We start from the raw sequence: 20,327 nt of genomic DNA on the forward strand, positions 1-20,327 counted from the left end.
GTGCTGAAGAAATGGAAAAGATGAAGATGTTTTCAATAACAGTTCAGTCGGGCTCTTTAATTTCCAAAGCCAGGCTTGCAGTTCCCCTGTCTTCCCCTGCCTGCAAAGGGTGAATTTCTGCTCCCACGAAGGCAACAGATGATGCAGCATCAGTACAAGGTAAAGTGCCGAAGAGTTAACATGATGATGTTTTCCATTGCTTTTGGTTCACAGGAGCCTCAGAAATGACGCTGGGGGCTTGCAGTAGGTACTCTGGGGGAGGTTCACAGTGTGCAGTAAACCACGGTCCAGGTTACAAGTTCTCCATGGCAAAAACACCAAGACACTCTAGGAAAAGAAAGGCAGAGCAGGGGCGAGCTCGCCTGCCCAGCTCCTCAGGACTGCCTTTCAGGCCTGATGGGTCCCTCCAAGCTGGGATAATTTTGAATGAATTGGTTAGCATCAAATGGAGATGGGGTGTTGCTTCAGCTCTCTTCCCTCAGAGGAGGCTCCCTCCCCTGTGGGAAAGGCAGAGGTTTGCAAGATCTCCCTTTGTGCACCTGCAAGGATGCTGGTGGTCACCCCGAGGCTGGGCTCGAGCACCATGGGCTCCCTGGGGGGCCAGAGTCACCGACTGCGGTGGCCCCTCCAGAGGCTGGAGCTCTCCAGGGGACCGTGGTGGCAGCCCCGCATGCCCAGCTACACCCAGGCTCTCGGCATTCAGAGCTACGGAATGATGGAGTCCAAATATTGGTTCAGCAAAAGGCCAATTTCAGCTCTCATGAAGGCGACGGATAATGCAGCGCCAGTGCAAGAGGAAGTGCCAACAAGCTGACATGCAAACTGCCACGCTCCACTGCCTGCATTCTGCCAGCCCTGCCGCACGCTGCCTCCGAGGGACAATACAGACTCGAATCCACCAGTTCACCGCCTGAGGCCTTGTGACTGAAAATGTCTTCAGTTTTATGAAACACAGCAGCTTTCTTCCAGTTCAGTTTTCTTAGAGTGACTCCGCAATGTGAGGCTTGACACGGGTATTCACAGAGAAGATGCTCACTGGGGTCCCCCCTCGGCACTGAGCAGCAGCAGAAAAATCAGTGAACCACTGATTTTTCCATCTGGGTGGGGTTTGTCCGATGGAGGACACTCCCTCAGATCAGAGAGGTGGGGGCTTTCGCCGTCAGAGGACAAAACCTTTCCTGGGGTGAACACCTTGGCCAAGAAACCCCCCGATGATTGAAAGTCTTCAGATGTTGGCTGAATCCGGGAGACACAACAGCTTTCAGATACATCTCTTTTGGGTGCTGACAGGCATTTGCGATTGACTCACCGGCAGTGGGAGATGGCTGTCACTGCTTGTACCTTTGCCAGGCTGTTCCCCAAGAGCAGCATCACACCAGTCGAGTCACTGGGCCCTGGGCCTTTCTCCCACCACCCTCCCGCTGCCAGGACGCTGAGCCTTGGGCGCACACCGCTGGGAGGATCACTGGCACCATGGCAGGCTGGGAGCTCCACAGGGAAACATGTTCAGCACTGGAGGGTATTTCTATTCAGCACAAGATCTACCCCAATAAATTGGTAACATTTTTGTCCCCCGATGAACAGACAAGACACAATCCTGTCAAGTGTTGGCAATGGATCTGTTCTGGATCAGGCTGTGGGCGTAGGCGCATGGTGCCCACCTCCCCTTTGCAGCTGCAGGGATGGTGTGCAGCCCCAGCTTTCCAGCCGGAGCAACCAAACCCAGCGCCGGTTCCTGAGCTGCGCCACACCGTGCCCGCGCTGGATGTGGCACCTACGATGCCAACGGAGGGGTGGGGAAGCCCTGCTCTGCTCCAGAGGGGTGGGCCCTACCCAGGGGTCTGTCAGCCCACCACTCACGGGACACACCCTGGGCTTCTGCAGCCTGCATGGTGCCACGGGTGTTGCGGCCCTTCTGCAGGGGATGATGCCGTTATGGCCGATAATGACTCGTAGGGGCTCTGAATTCTTCCAGCCGCAGGTTAGCACTGCGCAGCACCGCTCCCAGAGGCAGAGGATGGTTTTCATTAGCATGAGTCACCCCACTGCGGGTGAGGGCACCCCTATCGCCCCCCTCCCTGAGTCCCTGCCAGCGCTGCTCCCGCCCTCCTGACATCACGGCATAACGTCACGGCGTGACGTCACGCCTCCCCGTGACGCAGCCCCGCTCGGGGCACCACGCCCCCTTGTTCCAGGCACGCATGCGCGCTCCTACCTCCCCCGCGGCTCCTGCCTCCCGCCCCCAGTCAGCTGCCTCGGCACGCGGCGGTGTAGGCCCCACCCCCGGCGTTGATAGGCCGGCTGCGCCGCCAATCCGCGACGGAGGCGGGGTGGAGGCGGAGCCCTGTCCAATGGCCTGGCGGTGGGCGGGGCGGAGCGGCGCGGCCGGGAGCAGGTGGGGGCGGCCCCGCGCCTGGGCACGGCGGTCGCCGCGGGGGCCGGAGCTCGGCCGGGGCCGGCGGGAGGGAGGGAGGGTCTGGGGCGCCACGGCTGCCCCCTGGGGAGGGAGGCGAGGCTCCGGCGGCCGGCCGTGACTGCTGCTGCGCCCCTCCAGCGCCGGCCATGGCTGCGCCCTGGGAGGGCCTCCTGCGGGACGCGGCGGCCGTCCGGGCGGCGGCGGCGGTGGCGGTGGACGCGGCGCTCCTGGAAGGCGTCGTGATGCGCACGGAGGGGGAGCCCAACGCCTCGGATGTAAGTGCCAGGGCGCGGTCACGGGGTGCGCTGGGTCCGGCCGGGGTGTGAGTCAGCAAAGCGGGGGGAGCGCGGGGGCAGCGCTCGGCAGCGCGCCTTGCCCTGTGTGCAGCGAGCGCCCGGCCGCGGCCCGCCGAGCTCCCGCCCGCCCTGCTGGCAAGTGCATCTCCCCGAGGGACAGCCCTCCCTTTTCCACGGGAAGGCGTGGGTCTGGAACGGCTTGGGAAATTGCCAGGAGCCCTGCGTGTGGCGGCGGTGGGGGCTCGTCCCGCGCCCAGCCTCTCCCCACCCCGTTCCACCCTTTGAACCAGGGGAGCGTCTCTCGGAGGGGCCTCTGGTCTTGGCGTGCTCCCAGCTACAAGCCAGCCTTCGCCCCGTACCTGGGGCAAGGGGGCGGGGGTGGTGGGTGCGTGGGGTTACCTCTGGCAGCTGGGCGCTGATGGGCGTCCGGCCTGTTGGAGGGGGTGCTGTGAGGGGTCTCGGAGGGAGAAGTGCCCCTGTGCAAGAGAGGTGGGACACCGCCGGGGACAGGTCCCTGAGGAGCCTGGGGACAAGCAGGCAGCTGCGCTGGGAGCTGGCAGAGGTACGAAGGACATTACCACGGGGGCTGCTCCTTGATGTCAACCCCATGGTCAGGTCAGGGCTGTGAGGGAACCTTGAAGGGTGAGAGGAAGAGAGAGCCTGGGAGGAGAGGCCAAACACACCGCCAGTGTCCCTTGTCTTGTGTAAAAATCAAGGTGAATTGGGAACTTCTCTCTGGTGCAATGTTTTGGCTTTGAGGGTGGCCCTGTGCCTGAGCTTTGGGGTAAGCCAGTGGTCCAGAGTCACCCCTGGGACTCAGTCAGCAGGGATCAAAGGAAGCGACTCCGATGGCCAAAACCCAGGACTGGCAAATTCGCCTTTTCACTGAAAAGGTGGAGAAGGTGCTCTCCAGTTAAGATGGAAACAGAGCATCCTTGAGAGGGAAGCACTCAGCCCAGCTTGAGCTCTGGAGCAGCTGCTCCTGCTTCTGCAGTGCCCCACAGATGGCTCACAAAGCAAAGCCCTCAAAAGTCTGGTGTCAGCAGGGTTGAGGCCATACGTCTGTCCAGGGTGCACTGCGGAGGGCTGGGGGTGGTGTCAGCCTCCAGACAATCAGAGGAAGCACCTCTTTAGACCCGCTTAAACTGTATTGACCTGACCGCGCTGCTGCTGTGCCCTTGTTTACAGGTGGTGAATTACGCTCCCTTCACGCTGCTCCCATCGGCAGTACCAAGTGCCCTGTTTGAACAAGCATATGCTGTTCAGCAAGACTTTAACCTGCTGGTGGATGCTATTAGTCAAAACAAAGAATTCCTGGAGCATACTCTGGCCAGGTAACCCTTCTTGCATGTTGCATTTTGATGAAATATTTTAAATGCAAAGTACCTATCACCTTTCAGGCATTCCTACCTTTTGCCTGTTCATGTCCTTCGCTGAAGCTGAGGTGGGCACTCCTGTCCTCTGCAGAATTTGTCTCCTTTGCTGCATTCTTTGTCCTAAGATAAATTTCCATCAAGTTTCTCTGTTCTGAGGTCTCCTTGGGTCTCAGAAGACAGGACATCTGGCCAATGATCTTCAATTTTGCCAGTGTTTCAAGCTTGTGAATTCTTTCTTGTGAGCTTGTTGGCCCCTGGGTTAAATTCAAATTGCTGGAGTCTTCTTTGAGTCCTGGATTTAGTAGCCTCTTTTGGTCTTGTTTTGCATCTGCCTGTGGCTATCTGGTAACCCCCAGCTCTGCTGCCTGCCTGCAGTTATGAAGAGAAGGTGTTTGTTCCTTCCCCCACAGCTACCTCTGATCGTCACCCAGTGTCCCCTGCTTTCCCAGCCATGCTGGGAAGGTGACTGCAAGCTCTGGGTGCTGGACAACTGGTCAGCTCTGGCTTGTGAACTCTGCTGGATTTATCTGCGGCTGTTGCCCTGTGCTGGAGCAACCACCCCTGACTGTGGGCCCCATAATCTGTAGGGCAGATTCTTCCACAAAACCCATTTCTTTTCCTGCTGACCGTTCTGTGCTGCCTGTCTGTGCGGGTGCTGCTGGCTCTCTGGCACCAGGACAGAGCAAAGACGACTGTTTTCTAGTATCCTTCTTGTTTTGCTAAAGCCTGATCCCTCAGAGCTGGTTTAATGCTTGCACCAGTTCCAGAGCTGGCTGCAACCAGAGCTTGTGGGGGCATGTTTACACCTGTGGTTAAGGAACGCAGCGCCTGGGGCTTGCGTGAAATCAGGCGCCTGCCCTGTGCCGCCTCCTGCGCGGTGTCTCTGGGCAGCCCCTTGGAGGTACTGCTCACAATTAGCTCAGGGATTTGGGACCCTGAAGAAAAGCCAGACCTACTCTAGCAGGGCCACTGAAGCACTTGGCACCACAGTGTGTGGGATTTGGAGGCCAACGGGACAGGGGGAATTTGCTGAAGCTTGTGAAGCTTCTATGAACTGTGTGTGCAGGCACAGAGAGACTTCTGATTTCTTTCCTGTATCTGCAGATTTCTGCTGTGTTTCTTTGCTTTTGCTTGTCCCGTCTCTCTGCCCTGCAGATGAAAATCACCTCCGCACAGCGGTGCTTTTTGTAGAGTGGCTGTGCTGAGCAAACTGGATGTGCGTTATGGTTATGCACTGTGGCCCTTGATGAAGAGTGCATTTGTGGTGAGATGCTTAACAGTGCTGTAGGACTTGGTCTAGCCACAGCCCTGCTGTTTGTGCTGGAGAATGTCCCTGGTAAGGTTTTTTTCTGGAGAGGGATTAATTTTCTTGTTCGTCTGTGGCAGTGTGAGGAGGCTGATCCGACCTGTCTTTCTCTCTAGCACCATCAAGGTAGATGACTTCACAGCTCGACTCTTCAGAATCTACATGCAAGTTTTGGACGAAGGCTTGGCTCAGGTACCTTGGTGGGAGACGCTGGCGGTCAGCAGCTGTGCCCTGTTGCATTGCGGTGGGATTGCCTGGTCTCTGTCTGCAAGCTTGCTGCTGTGGGCTTTGAACTGTCCTGTAGCCAGGCTGGTGGCTCCCTATGCTACGATGTCTCGGTTACAGCCTGTGAGCTCGGGACCTTGCCCTATTTGACAGTCATGCCCTTTGGTTTGTGCTGCTGGAAGCAGTCAGGCCTTGACTTGAGAGGATTTAATATGGTTTGTCTTTGTCCCTGGGGAGCCTCGGGAGAGTGCAAGGATGTGTGCCATGTCGGGACCTGTGCCAGACAGGCTGTCCCTGCAGAAGCTCCTTTACTCTCGTGAGCGTTGTTAACTCCTCTGGAATACTGAGGAGGGCTGCGGGCCCAAAGCACCCACAGGCGCACCTTGCAGAGGTTTTTATCAAAATGAAGGTGACTGGATCTGCCCCAAGAGGATTTTGAAGCGAGATCATCAAAGAGATTTGCAGTTAAAGGCAGCAGGAGAACCCACTTCACCTCCCCTCTGTTTCAGTCTGTGTTTTTAGGCATAAACCGCTCTGATTACATGTTTGACTGTGGGGTGGATGGGACACCGGCTCTGAAGCAGATAGAAATAAACACCATTGCTGCCAGCTTCGGAGGCCTCACCTCCCGCACTGCAGTGGTCCACGGGTAAGGGAGCATCTCTGGCCCGTGCCGCCAGGCGCTGCAGCAGCTGTACCGCATGGCTTGCTGCACTCCGTGTCTTTGCGTGTTCTCCAAAATCCTGTTCCCTAAGTCTGGCTGGAGGCTGTCATGGCATTTATAGCTTCTTTTTGTTCCACAGGCGGGTGTTGAAAGTGCTGGGAAAGTCTAAAGAGGCATCACGTCTGCTGCCCAACAGCCCGTCGAAAGGGCTTGCCTTGGGTATTGTGAAAGCCTGGGAGCTCTACGGTTCTCAAAGGTAAAGAGAGAGGAGGTGCTGGAAGCTGGGTTATCTTGTCTCCCCTGGGGATGCACATGTTTCGTTTTGAAATTGAGCTTTCTGAAGGATACCTGTGTGCTAGACAAGCTGCTCTCAGAAAGCCTGTAGCACCGTGGGAAGAGCAGTGTGGTTGTCTTAGTGCGCAAGGCTGCTGTGTCGCGAAGGCGGAGAGGTGCAGGGGGACCGCGGAGGAGTTGTGTGGTTCAACACCCTGCACACAGCTTGCTTTTCCTCCTGCCCTTGTGCTTATGCCCTGCACCGGTTTGGTAATTACGCAGGATCAGTACTGCTCTCCGTTTGCATCCCAACCCTTAAAAACACTGGAGAAAAGGAGCAGGAGTAGTGCAGGAAGCCTGAATCACAGAGATCAAAAGTTGGTGATCCATGGTGCCTGTGGAGTGTTTCTGGGTTTAATGATGTCCTTGGTATCTCTTCCAGTGCTGTGGTGATGTTTCTGGTGGAGGAAGTCCAGAGGAACATTTTTGATCAGCGATGTGTAGAAAATGAGCTCTGGGACAGGTAAAGGTTGAATTTTCCTGGGGTGGGAAAGGAAGGAGACGGTACAGTTTTAGAAAAGGGAAGCAGGGTGAACTGCTGCCAGACAATGGTGTTTCCTTCAAGGCAGCTTGTGGGGCATCTCCAGGCTCTCCAGCAGGCGTGGCGTGGTGGCAGGAGTGTAGGAGCAGGCCAGGGAAAGATGGAGGTGTGCAGAATCCATTTGCTTTTTGCTCTGTCATCTACTCAAGGATAAAGTAAAAAACTTTATAGTTTCTGGGACTGTGAGAGGGCATGTCTTGGTATGTAACAGGGCAGCCTTTATCTTGCACTTCTCTCTGGTGTATATGCAGCTCTCTTCAGCATTCCTTTGGCGGCCTCCTGTCTAGCCTCAGCACCCACCTTCGCCTTCTCACCAGCCTCCCAAAGCCTCTCACCAGCTCTTCACTGGAAATACCAGCAGCTGCCAAAGCCTCTGGTCTCTAGGGCTGATTTCTCACTGATTTTGTGCCTATGTAGTCCTCAGAGCTGCACCAGTGGTAGCTTTGCTGTGGGCCAAGTTCTTAGACGAGACAATGAGGAGCAGAGCGGTGTTAATGAGGGCCCTGCTTGCTCTCTGCCTTGGGATTGGGCACAGGGTATTTCATAAAAGCTTAATTAACGAAGCTTCAAACCCATTATGAAAGATCCAGGCAAAGTAAGCAAGGCAGCAGTGGAGGACTTGGGAGACAGAGGTGTTTTGATAAGGTCTAGCCCTGAGCCGGTGCTGGAGCCGTGGGCAGCCTGTCGTGCCATGTCTCCAGAGCATCAAGTCCACACTGCCGCTGTGTGGAGGAAAGACTATAATGCAGGAAGTCACTTCTCTATGCAGCTCTTGGCTTTGAAGCCAACAGTGAGTGAATCTGTTGTGCAGGGAGAAAAAAAAATCCAAAATACTGACTTCTTAGAAACAGTTCTGGAGGTGAAAGGTGAGTATGGAGAAATCCAGTGTGCTTTGGCATGTGTTCTGATTCCTGCAGTATTTGGACTGGAAACATGGGACAGGTGCTAAAAACAGGGACTGCTTTAGCCTGTAGGATTCCTCTGGTTCCATAGTACAAAGCCTGAGGTTATTCATGAAGGAGCCTACAGATCTCCTTGCTGGAGCCACCGGTTCCCCCTGTGATTTCTAGCTCAAGTAACTACGCCCAGCCTGGTGACTGTCCCACTCCTCTCTTAACAGGAATATTCGGGTCATCAGGAAACGGTTCAGAGACGTGTTTGAAAAGGGGTCTCTGGATGATGCCAGAAGGCTGTATATGTGAGTATGAGCCAAGGTGCGCGTTCCTGGCTGTGTGTTGGGCACACAGGGCTGTAAAAGGGAATTTTCAACCAAAGCTGGTGGTATGGTTTGAGCGTAAATAGCGACTTTCTGAAAAAGCAGTTCTCTTTTGTGCTCTAGGCTGTTGCTGCTGCTTCCCCTTAGAGATGAAATTATTTTGTTTTCACAGCGGTGAGATTTGGCGTACACACATCAGTCCCTTACAGCTGGGAACATAATTTCCCTCCTTCAAGTCACAGCCTTCGGAGCTCTGTGGGATCTTTATTTCCTCTACATACATCTGCTATGAAAAGTCCTGGCTACTTCAGAGGCTTCCACAGAGATTTCCTGTTCACATGATGCTCTGCCACTGGGAGTTGGCCTGGGTTGTTAGTGCCAGAGGAGGAAGATTACATGTCCTTATGGTATCTGTTGGTTTTGAATGCACTCAGCATCTTGGCTGCTCCCTGTGGAGGTCAGGACATGCGGGTCACAGGCTCCAAGTGCTGGCAGTTGGTCCCAACTGTGACGTTTGTCCTACTTCCAGGGTAATGTGCTTGGAGCTGTACAAGCCTAAAGGAAGATATAGTTTCACGCCAATGTTTTTTTTTTCTGTAGTTAGGCTAGTTTTTCCATGGTTTGACCTTTGGCGCCTCTGCTGTGTATAATTAATGACTACATTTGTCATCGCCAGACAGCTAAGGCAAAAGTGTATCCACTGTACTTCCTCCAGAGCATCCGCTCCCCTTACTGAAGAATGCCTTTACAATTACACTGCCTGGCTGCCAGCAGTTTCTGTGCTGCTTTCCCTGACCACATGCACAGTTGTGCGGCCAGAGCTTGCGTGTGTGGTGCTACAGGTATGCTGATGTGGCCCTGCCCCGGCAGGATGTTTTGGTGCCTGAGCAGGTTGTTGAATTGATATCCTGCCTTGAATTGCCACTGGAGAAGGAACTTGTCCCCTCCTAGCATCTAGAATCTCCGAGGCCTGGCTCCTGGTGGCAAAACCTATTAAAAAATTAGTTTCTTACCTCCCTGCTGGGCTGGGTGCCTGAATTATTGAGAGTTTGGTTAGTCAGGGGAGAGGCCAGGTATCAGCTCCCTGTGTCTCAGGACAGGGCAAACCAGCTGGGGCTCAGCGGAGAGGAGCCAGGGCTTGCAGTCCTCTCCTTTCTCTGGCAGTGCCAGCCAGGAGCAGAACAGCCCAGGAGGCCAAGGGGAAGGGGCAAATGCTGTAATGAGTTGCCTGCCTGTCCCCATTGCAGCCCCCTTGGTGCTGGGGGATTTGGGCAGAGGTGGGCAGGCCCTGGTCCGGTCCTGTGAATGCTTCTGGTTTCTGTTCCAGGGACGGCCAGGAGGTAGCAGTGGTGTACTACAGAGAGGGCTACATGCCAAAGAACTACGACCAGCAGGTCAGTACATTCTGCTCCAAGAAGCTGCCCACGCTGTGGCCTTGCCCAGCAAGGTGGAAACACCCCGTGATCCCTGGGGGCATCTGTCCTGTCTGGGGTGGGGTTAGTCCCGTCCAGTGTGGCTGATGGCATTGGGAAACTGTGACTCCACGGTGCATGTGGGTGTCCCTGGCACTCACACGGGAAGAAAATGTGTGGCTTTCTCCAATAACCACTCACGTGGTGACCTCCTAGTGCAGCACTGAATTGCTTCTGTACAATATGAGTTAACACAGCTATTAGCACCTGCTTAAAGAGTTTAGACTTGATCTGCAGATTGCACTCTGTCCTCTACTAGGAATATTAGGCTGCAGGGGGTAATGAAACAGACTGGATCTTGCTGTTGCCTGGAGGTGGCAGCACTGGACAAGCTGGGAAGGGGATGCAGGCAAAGGCAGTGGACTAACCCAGCTGAGCTGTTTCCATGTACACATGTCTGCTTGTATCCAGGGTGCTATTCCCATCCCTGCCAGGCAGGAGGGAGGAGACAAATCATGTCAAATAACAGAAAAGAGTGGAGAAGACCTTTTGGTTTTTTGCTGATGGGATAGCTTTTCCCTTTCTGTCTCAGAACTGGGAGGCACGGTTGTTACTGGAGAGATCGAGGGCAGTGAAGTGCCCTGACATTGCTACCCAACTTGCGGGCACCAAGAAGGTCCAGCAGGAGCTGAGCCGGCCAGGGACACTGGAGAGATTACTGTCTGGCCACACCGAGGCTGTCGCTCGAATAAGAGCGACATTTGCTGGACTTTATTCCCTGGACATGGTGAGTGAGCGGGGCTGGAGCAGGCATGAACACGCAAACGTGTGTTTGGCCTGCATGATGTTTTGCTTTGGTTAAGAAGATGAGAGGGCTTTGTTGTGGTCCCTGGGGGATCCTGTTGGTCCTGCCCAGAGGGGTCTGTCGAGGCATCCCTGCTCCTCCCTGATGCTTTGCTGTTGCCATCCTTTCCTGCCAGGGCAAAGAGGGTGACAAGATAGTGGCTATGGCCATTGCTGACCCTGACCGGTTTGTGCTGAAGCCGCAGCGAGAAGGTGGAGGTATGAGCTGGAGTGGGTCGTTGCGGGTTTTCATTGCAGTTCATGCCGTAGCCAGGAGAGGCGGTGGCTCTGTGATGTTTCTTGGTCCTCTGCTGAGGGATAGAAGGGGGCGTGGGTTGGCTTGTAGCTACTTGTAGCCATGGGGACTAGTCATGGCAGTAAGGTTGTGCTGCTCCTGGGGGAGCCCCAGAGCTGGGGTGTGGGGAGCTGAGGCAGCACGTGGGGAGGCAAAGGCTGGGTTTGTTTGGGCTGCTGGGGCCAGCAGCTTCTGCTGTGCTGTGCTTGACTTGCTGGTTTTATTGTCAGGGAACAACCTCTATGGTGAAGAGCTCAGGCAGGTTCTGGAGAAGATCAAAGACAGCCCTGAGAGAACCTCCTACATCTTGATGGATAAAATCAAACCACAGCCAGCAATGAATTATTTGCTGAGGGCTCACAGTCCCCTGCACGTGTCCCAGTGCATCTCAGAGCTTGGTATTTTTGGTGTCTATGTCAGGTGAGAAACGTGCTTGTGTTACAAGGTGGTTACCCGCTCCAGCTGGCACTTGGGTTGGGAGCGTCTACCATCTGTGCTGTCTGAGCACAGCAGCAGGGCAGATGTCTCTGGGGAGGTGGAGGTACAGGGGACAGACGTGACTGGTCTCTGCCCCTGTCAGCAGCTCTCTGAGCACTGTGTTAGGACGCTGAACTGCTGCCCTGTACCTGCTGCCAAATGAGCTGTTGAAAAACTGCAGAGCTGGTGCTGGTGGTTGCTGGTGTAATGGCCACTTGGAACTGGTGCGTCTCATCCCTGATTTCTGGGAGCACTTCTCGGGTTCTGGATGCAGCCACATGCTTTTTCTGTAGCCCTAGTGATCTCAGAAACATCTGAAGGCTTAACGCGGTCGTGTTCAACCCTAAATAGCTGCTGCTTTTGTTTAAAACCCTCATAGGCTTGTAGAAATGTTTCCATAGCTTATAAATTAAAAGTCCTTCTTGTATAATTTTAGAAACAAATGTACTCTGGCAGCATTCAGAACCTGACACTGCCTGTGTGCAGAGCAATCAGACCAAAACAGCCCAGCTGAGAAAGGACACTGTTGCTGGCAGGCACAACACAGGCGCAGCTCTGTTGTCTGCAGAGACCTCTGCGGTAGCCCTGGGGCTTTTACGTGACTGTTACCTGCCCTGCGCTGTGCCAGAGAATATGAATCAAGTTGCCCAAGGTGAAATGCCGTAAGCTTTCTGCTCTGCAGGTGCTCAGTTGACCTTTTCTTTGCAGACAGGGCAAGGAGATGGTGATGAACACAGCTGCTGGCCACCTCCTGCGGACGAAGGCCATCGAGCATGCGGATGGTGGGGTAGCGGCTGGGGTGGCTGTGCTGGACACACCGTACTTGGTGTGATGTCCTGTCCCACCCACCTCACTCTGCTGCCTGAAGAGCTGATCTGCCACAGCGATTTTCTCCTTAGGGTGCGCTTACCAAGGTCTGATGTATTGGGGGAGGGGAGATGGGGCTGTGTGGATAAAACTGCTCAAACGTCCTGCTTGCCAGCCCCAGCTTCTCCTCTGCAATTCCTCCTGCAGGACGAAGGGCCTCCCTTGCTCTGTGTGCCTGGGGGGCCCTGCCCTGTGCATGTGTCCCAGCTGTGACCTCCCAGGACTGCATTGCTCTGGCTGTTCCCTTGGGGTCTAGCCTACGGGCAGGGGTACGTGCGGCAGAGCTGAAGGGTAAATGTGCCACAACAAGCACTCACGCTGTTCCCAGTCTCCTGCTCCTTGATGCTGCATTATTTCTGGTGCCATGCAAACCCAAAGCCTATAGAATGGGAGGAGAAAGATGGATACGCAAGTAACAGCCTTCAGCTGTGGGATTTGTGGCCCTCGGTGCTTTCCAGGTTAAAGGGGAGCCCAGCTCCACATGCCCATGGCCCCTCCAGCTCTCCTTCAGGTGCTGCTGCTTTCCTGATTGCTACTTCTCCCTGTGCCTCCCACTGAGGATCCTCAGTGTCCCTGCACAAGGGACAGCTGCCCTGGTGTAATTATTGCTGGACCAGGTGCTTATCCCAGATAGTGCCTCTGTGCTACACCAAGCTGGCAGCAGTGCAGAATCCATGTGGCAGGCTGTGATGCTCCTGTCCTGTGGGGTGTGGTCCCATGAGCCCCCATGGGAAGGTTGCATCCGTTCTGGTTGCCTCCTGCAGCCTTGTCCAACAGCTCCCCATGGAGCACAAGAATCCCTCAATGATGGTGGCACATCCCAGCACAGCACTGAATTGGAGCCTTGTGTCGCAGTCACTGTGCTGATAAACCTGAATCCCCAAGGGCGTGTGCCAGTGCATCCTACTGCAAGCCACGTGCTGAGCCTTTCCGCCCTGTTCTGCCACAGCGCGTACAGCTGAAGAGCCGTGTCAGGGAGCCCCAGGCTTTACACTGGTCTGGCTGGGATGTGGGGGTGGGCTGAACCTGGGAGCTTTGTGGCAGGGAAGTGATGGAGTTGCAGGAGAGGCTGAGCAAGTGCAGCCCCTGCTTCCAAGCGCCTTACTTTGGGACCAGCAGCAGTGGATGATGAGACATGTCTCCCTCCACATTCCATGAATCAGTGGAACAGAGCAGCAGAGGGGGGACAGAAGCACTTGGGCTCTCTATCCCATGGGCTTTTGCCTCTTCTCCAGCCCCTTTTCCGCTGAGCAGTTCAAATATAGAAGATGGACCTTTGTGGCACCCAGGCAGCCTCAGCTCTAGCCTTTTACTGACACCAGAGCAAGGCAGTGTAAAGCCACTGTTTCTGGAGAATGAATGTGCTGGTTGACAGACTTGCACCCTGCTGCGTGCATTGCTGCTGTGTGCTTCGATCATCAGTCTTTCACCCTGGAAGGAGTCCAGCTCTGCAAGTGTGACTGATCCTGGGTGGTTGTTCTGTTGGGGGTGTCGATTACCCTCAGCCAGAGATTAAAAAGCACGTGCAATCTGAATACCGTTCTTGCATCAATTTTGTCTGACATTAGATGCAAAGGGGCAGCATTTGCCTCCTCCCTGGCCAGGCACAGCTTCTAGGCAGCTGCACACCTCTGTGTACCTTCAGACCGGAGCCAGCTAAAGCCAGCCCACTGGTTTCTGCCCTGGTCACTGTAAGGCTGCACAGCACCACCTGGGAGATGGGTCCTTACTTGGCTCTGCAGCGCTGGCCCAGCACAACCAGTGAATGGAGAGCTGCTGGTGTGAGGGAGGCCCGGTGAGACGGGCTCCAGGAGGAAGCACTCAGCCTGGAAAGGGCCCAGGGTCCGATGCAGGTGTGAGGAGGAGAGCGCTGTGGCAGGGCCCCTGAGTTGGTGAAGCCTCAGCCAAAGGTGGCACTGGGGACCACAGTGTGGAGGCAGAGGCTGGTCTCCATCGCTGTGCCTGGGTGAGGACCCAGCCTGGTGTGGCAGCAAGGCAGTGATCAACATCCGCACGATTCCTTGGCTGCTCGCAGCGGGGGCTTGTCTGTCTCCCTGGCATGGGTCCGCATCGGATGGCTGTTGACAGATATACGTCTTGCCATCTTGTGCTTTCTGTGAGCCTTAGTGGAACAACATTGGCTGGAGACCAGGGAGAAACTGAGGCACGAGCTCTGACCGTGGAGCCAGCGCTTCTGCCCTTGCCCCAGTGCAGAGCAGCAGCACAGATTGAGAAATCACAGCCTGAAAATCCCAGTCCACAAAATAAATCATCACACTGGCAGTAACCTTTCCCTTGCCATCCCCAAAAGCCTACCCCGCTTATGGCACGGCCCATCCAGCAGCAGTATCTGAGCACCCCCATCTACCCCAGGCTCAGCAACAGACAAGCACCTACAGCCCCTACACACACTAAGCCTGTTTCCATTTTATTTCCTTGAACTTTATTCCATTTTGCATAACATTCTGGCTGTTTCCAGCCAAAACTACATAGCAGATGAAGTAACAGAGGCGGAGGGATGACGTAGGAATCCTTGCCAACGAGGTGGCACAATCCAGTGGTACGGAGCCACGGGGGCACATGGGACAGTGGCACACAGTGGGGTTACAGGTGACAGACAAGTGCTGTGCCAGTGAGAGCAGCGGGTAAGAAGTGAGACATGGGACTTGGCCAACAGCCCACCAGAGTATCCGCAACCCCTCCCCACAGCAACCAGCCCCAGAAGCAGTTGCCTCGTCCTTTCCAGCCCAGCTCACAGGTAAAGCCTGCACATTGGCACTCACCAAAACAGCTGTTGCAGCAACTTTTAAAGCCCATTTCTCCTTTGGTTTAAATGCAAAATTAAACAGTTCACATGCAATTTTCATACAGACATTACAAAGAAGGTATGTCTCCCAGCTCAACCCAGGGCTGGAGGTTAAATGTAATTCATGTGAAGAATGGCTTTGGCAGTACCTTGTGATGTTCAGGCTCTTGGGCTAGAGGTTTTGGGTTTTTTCCCCTCTTATCATCATAAAGCCATGTCAGATGCAAGCAAAAGCTAACTTCAGACAGCTTCCACCATTTTTTTCCTGATGAGAAAACATCTAGGACTAACACAGCCCAGCCTGCATTGCTTTCTTCACTGTAGCAATGGTTGTGGTGCACTATAATCCAGCACCTGGTTTGCCCACAATGAGAAAAGTGCCTCTGCATGCCTCTGTTCCCCCTCCATCCTTTGGTATCAACAGCACCTGCTCCGATGCCAGGATGCAAAAAGAGCATCCAGCTGCACAGCCTCCGAGTTCAGTGAGACCTGGTGGCAGCAGAGCAGGAGGAAGTGGTGCTCTGTGGAGCACGTCAGACCAGCACTTTTCCTTCTAGATCATATGTGCTCCCTATCGTGTCCGCAGCCAGTGAAGAACCCTGGATTGGGAAAGCAGACCAGCTGATGCCACGCAGTTTGGAAGCAGCAGATCTTGGTACCAAACTGCTCTAAAAAACCTGTTTAGAGCACAGAGCTCCCTTGAGCCTGGCCCCACTCCCTTTCAGGCTGGGGGACCTCTGCTAGAAACAGGCTTGGATGGTGGATGCAAGACTCAGCTATACAGTTATGACATGAAAGCATTTTTATGTTCCGTAGCTGTGGCATTCCGAGTAGAAAAGGAAGCTTAGCTGGCATGTGGGCAGTGGCAGATGCACCTCCCTTGCCTGCCTGCCTTGAGTAACTCCAGCACCACTTCCCTTCCAACCCCCAAAGTTCCTTCCCACCATGCGCAAGGTGCCAGAGCTCCTCAATTACATCCCCCCCCCAATAAAATTAAAAATTAAAAATTAAAAATCAAGAACGAGGTGCTGAGGAGTGAGGAGGGCAAGTCCCTCTGTGCACGAGGCTGAACCTCAGATGTACGATACCCATCTGGAACACGATGCACGTGCTCCTCCAAGGCATGGCCACGCTAGTGAGACACAGCCTCTCCAGAGCCAGCCTTTCCCTCATTCATAACGTTAGTACATTCAATTCAACAGGTGAAGGTTTCCTTCCCTGGGCAGACAGTGGTTATTCAAGGGACCTGCTCATGAGGACACTGCTGCTGCTACAGTTCTGCTCAGCAGGGACAGGTCATGCTGCTACTCTTTTGTGTCACATCTGCTGTTGAAAAGATGTTTTATGATGCCTGGGTTTGCCAAAGTAGAGATGTCCCCCAGATCTTGCTCATTTTTGGCAATCTTCCTTAATATCCGTCTGGTAATCTTTCCTGTAATGACAGCCAAAGAAAAGCAGGAGTCAGGATCTCTTCGGCACCCTTCACAGGAGTGGGGACTGCCCAGACCTGCAGCATCCTGCTTGCCCTGAGGTTGCTCCCCCCTGAATTTGAGTGGCCCTGGACAAGCAGTTTAGGGCCTATTTCCTTCCAGTGGCAGGAACTACTCCATCCTCCCCAGCACTGCCACTGTGCCCCTTACCTGAGCGGGTTTTGGGCAGGCTTGGGGCATTCTGGATGTAATCGGGTGTTGCTATCGGTCCGATTTTTTCTCTGACTGGAAAGGAAAAAAAAAAACCCAGAGAGATTTTCATTGTAGGTACTGTAGGGCAGTGCTAGGGCTGCTGCACCCGAGCCTCTGGGCTGTGGGAGGGGGCAGCAAGACCTGCAATGCCAACAGGGCTATAAGCACATCTTCCCAGAGGCAAGAGCACTCATCCTTTCATAGAATCATACATAGAATTAAGGTTGGAAAGGCGTCTAAGATCATCAAGTCCAATCGCCAACACAACACCACCATGCTTCCTAAACCATGCTCTGAAGTGCCATGTCTATACGTTTTTTAAACACCTCCAGGGATGGTGACCCCCCCCACCCCTCTGGGCAGCCTATTCCAATGCCTGACCACTCTTGCAGTAAAGAATTTTTTCCTAATATCCAATCTAAACCTCCCCTGATGCAGCTTGAGGCCTTTCCTCTCGTTCTGTTGCTAGTGACCTGGGAGGAGAGACCAACCCCCACCTCGCTACAACCTCCTTTGAAGTTGTTGCAGAGAGCGAGAAGGGCTCCCCTCAGCCTCCCCTTCTCCAGGCTAAACCCCCCCCCAGCTCCCTCAGCCACCCCCCAGCACACTTGTGCTCCAGACCCTGCCCCAGCCCCGCTGCCCTTCTCTGGACACGCTCCGGCCCCTCAAGGCCCTTCTTGTCCCGAGGGGCCCAAACCTGAGCCCAGCATTCGAGGTGGGGCCTCCCCAGTGCCGAGCACAGGGGCCCCATCCCTGCCCGGCTCCTGCTGGCCGCACCAGGGCTGACACAAGCCCGGGGGCTGGTGGCCTCCTTGGCCACCTGGGCACTGCTGGCTCATGCCCAGCCGGCTGTCAGCCAGCACCCCCAGGGCCTTCTCCGCCGGGCACTTCCCAGCCCCTCTGCCCCAGGCCTGGGGCGTTGCCTGGGGTTGGTGTGACCCAAGGGCAGGACCCGGCCCTTGGCCTTGTTGAACCTTATACAATTGATCTCAGCATCATTTTCATTCTCTCCAACTTCAAGAGACCTCTATAATGGCTATGCCAATCCCTATCACTATTTTGATAGAGCAAGGACTGATTCACTGTTGGGTTGCTACAGAGAAGAAACTGCCAAGGGTCCATTTCATGTACTAAATGCTTCAGTCTGTTGAGGCAATGGGAGACCTCTCTTGAGACCAGTGCAAAACCACCCAGAGCACTACCCCAAAGCAACTGAACAATCCTCACAGCAAGTCAAAATCTGCCAGGGAGCACCAAGGGAGCTGTGCCCACACAGGAGAGCCCTGCTGCAAGAGAAAGCCTGCCAGGTACCCAGTCCTTCATGTGGCTGCCAACTCCCAAGAGGCAGAGACAGCATCACATGAACAGTCAAAGGCCAGGAGAACTAATTTTAGTCTTTGCCAGCATGCTCTCTAATCAAAGGGGGCACCTTGTCACAGTTGTCCATGCTGCATTCCCCAGACTACCCACACCCTTGTTCAAGCACCCAAACCCTTAACCCCTCCATCACCTGCCCAGCACTGTTCTCCCTCTCCCTGCCATGTAACCTCCCAAATACATGGCCATTCCTACCTTGTTTTTTCAGCTCATCCATCAGGTTCTTGGTGAACTCGTGGCCTTCTCTCAGGGTCACAAAGCAGTAGAGGCACTCGCCTTTCAGGGGGTGTGGGTGACCGACCACTGCAGCCTCCGAGATGGCAGTGTGCTCAAGCAAGGCTGACTCCACCTCTGCAGTGCTCAGCAAGTGGCCTGGAAGCAAGGAGAGGCAGTGCTTTACAGACCTGCACAGGGCTGTGGTCCCGCAGCCTCCCAGCAGCTGGGAGAAAGAAGTCTGCAGGTGTAGAAGGCCCTAAACTATAGGTTTGAGAGCATCAATTTCATTTGCTTGAGAAAAGACAACGGTTGGAGAGAGAAACTTGTTTCAGCAGTGCAGGGGCTGGGCTGCCCCAAGGCTGCCAGGCATCACTCCCCTGCAGATCGAGGCCACCTACCCTGGCTGTTCTCCCTCCTACTTTTAGGCTTCTGTCTTCAGCAGATCATGAACTGTTCACAGCCATGGGATTAAACAGAGCACAGGCTGAGGAGGAGCTGGATTTGGTAAGAGGAGACCTGCCTACACAGTCAGCTGGAAGGTGCAGAGGAAGAAGCGGGCAGATCTGCAGAGCCTAGAACCGGCCCTGCCATGCACCGTGCCTGCTCATCGCAATGGGGAGGTGAAATGATGCTCCACATCTTAGGGCAGGAGCACAACTCACTCCTGTACACCTCTGCTCCTGTACCCGGGCTCTGACAGTCCACCCCAGGACTGCTGTCACAAAAACCATGGGAAGGTGGTAAATTCCCAAAATGATCAGTTGGTGGAGGATCAAGCAGTGCTGGTCAGATGAAAAGATCTGGTTTGATCCAGGGCCAAGTACAGCAGCATCTCTCAGCCAGCAGTAAGTACCTGTAGGCTACAGCCTCCAGGAAAGGAGGGAGGGAGCTATTAAATACAGTATATGGAAAATGATGGGCTGAGAAGCAGCTGAATCTCAAAGACTCAGTCAAGAGAGGTGGGAGAATCTCCACCTCTGTAGATGCAGCCCTAAGAAGCCTGATCCAGCTTCAAGGTTAGCCCTACATGGAACAGCAGGTTGGATTAGGGACCACACGGTCCTGCCCAGCCTCCGTGATTCCCTGTAGCCCTAAATCCTCTAGCACAGAGGTTCCTTTGCTGGTTAAGGACCTCCTCTAAGAGGTTCCTTCCCTCCAGTGTGTTGTCTCCAGAGGAGATGATGTAGAAAGTCACCAAATCACAGACTCATCTGTCTCAGAAATAACCCTGACCCAAACAATTAGATCCACTTTGAGGACAGGTTGCTGGGCAGAGTCACAGATGCAGAACCATCCACCATAAAGCAAGGTGGCTTTTTTAACTAGTGTCAGAAAGCGCATTGGTCACCGCTGAAGACAAAACTTGTTCTTACCAGAAACATTCAACATGTCATCAATTCGCCCTGTGATCCAGTAATAACCATCTTTATCTCTCCTGCAACCTAAAAATAGCCAGAAATGACAGCATGAGGAAGCAGCACCAGCCCTTGGAGAAACTGGTAAGGGATTCTGAGGCCAGGACACAGCAAGATTTAAATTGCTTGTCCCCAGGCCTCTGCAGCCACACACTCCCCAGACAACCTTACCATCGCCTGTCACGTAGTACCCAGGGAACTTCTTGAAGTATGTGGTTTCAAACTGCTGGTGGTTTCCATACAGTGTGCGCATTATTCCTGGCCAGGGCTGCTTAAATACCTGATGGTGAAAAATGCAGACCCAAGTCAGTGAAAGCAAAACCAGTAAGGCAGGCTTTGCACTATGGCAATAGATATTCATGCAGTCTTTGCATGCAGTGACAGAAATGCTAGAGATAGCCATGAGCGATGACACTCAGACACTTGCTGCCCAGTGCTGATCTCCTGGGAAAGTCTCACCAGGTTTGGCACGGGGGAAGGAGCTTGGCTGAAAAGTTCTTCCCGTCCTCCTGCCTTGCCCATGTGTGCAAGTGCATGTAACGATCAGCTGAACAGTTTGTTTAC

At 54.4% G+C, this 20,327-nt stretch overlaps 2 protein-coding genes across 3 annotated transcripts in view; one reads left to right on the forward strand and one right to left on the reverse strand.

Annotated features, from left to right (window-relative positions):
• The first annotated feature begins 2,475 nt into the window (after positions 1–2,475).
• Positions 2,476–13,802, forward strand: GSS (glutathione synthetase). Its single transcript, XM_075108524.1, has 12 exons — positions 2,476–2,691; positions 3,901–4,046; positions 5,511–5,586; positions 6,129–6,268; positions 6,423–6,539; positions 6,999–7,079; positions 8,278–8,355; positions 9,701–9,767; positions 10,378–10,572; positions 10,766–10,847; positions 11,154–11,343; positions 12,109–13,802. Exons 1-12 carry the CDS (start codon positions 2,563–2,565, stop codon positions 12,230–12,232), a joined length of 1,425 nt encoding a protein of 474 aa, XP_074964625.1. The 5' UTR covers positions 2,476–2,562; the 3' UTR covers positions 12,233–13,802.
• Positions 13,803–14,693: 891 nt separating this feature from the next.
• ACSS2 (acyl-CoA synthetase short chain family member 2) overlaps positions 14,694–20,327 on the reverse strand; it is a 34,124-nt gene continuing 28,490 nt past the window's right edge. For both annotated transcript variants that reach the window (XM_075108467.1, XM_075108466.1), the window contains 5 exons: positions 19,935–20,043; positions 19,722–19,790; positions 18,328–18,504; positions 16,714–16,788; positions 14,694–16,505 (listed from right to left, as the gene is read on the reverse strand). In XM_075108467.1, the coding sequence (XP_074964568.1) occupies positions 16,378–16,505; positions 16,714–16,788; positions 18,328–18,504; positions 19,722–19,790; positions 19,935–20,043 (558 nt within the window). In that variant the 3' untranslated portion in view covers positions 14,694–16,377. The remainder of the gene's footprint in view (positions 16,506–16,713; positions 16,789–18,327; positions 18,505–19,721; positions 19,791–19,934; positions 20,044–20,327) is intronic.

The sequence above is a fragment of the Phalacrocorax aristotelis genome, chromosome 13 (assembly GCF_949628215.1).
Source record: "Phalacrocorax aristotelis chromosome 13, bGulAri2.1, whole genome shotgun sequence".
NCBI classification, from domain to species: Eukaryota; Metazoa; Chordata; class Aves; order Suliformes; family Phalacrocoracidae; genus Phalacrocorax; species Phalacrocorax aristotelis.

Excerpts from the sequence above, each read along its gene's own strand:
- GSS (XM_075108524.1), top strand. The coding sequence starts at position 2,563 with ATGGCTGCGCCCTGGGAGGGCCTCCTGCGGGACGCGGCGGCCGTCCGG. Across the intron at positions 6,540-6,998 it reads GAGCTCTACGGTTCTCAAAG|TGCTGTGGTGATGTTTCTGG; the intron begins GTAAAGAGAGAG and ends TATCTCTTCCAG. Across the intron at positions 8,356-9,700 it reads GATGCCAGAAGGCTGTATAT|GGACGGCCAGGAGGTAGCAG; the intron begins GTGAGTATGAGC and ends TTTCTGTTCCAG.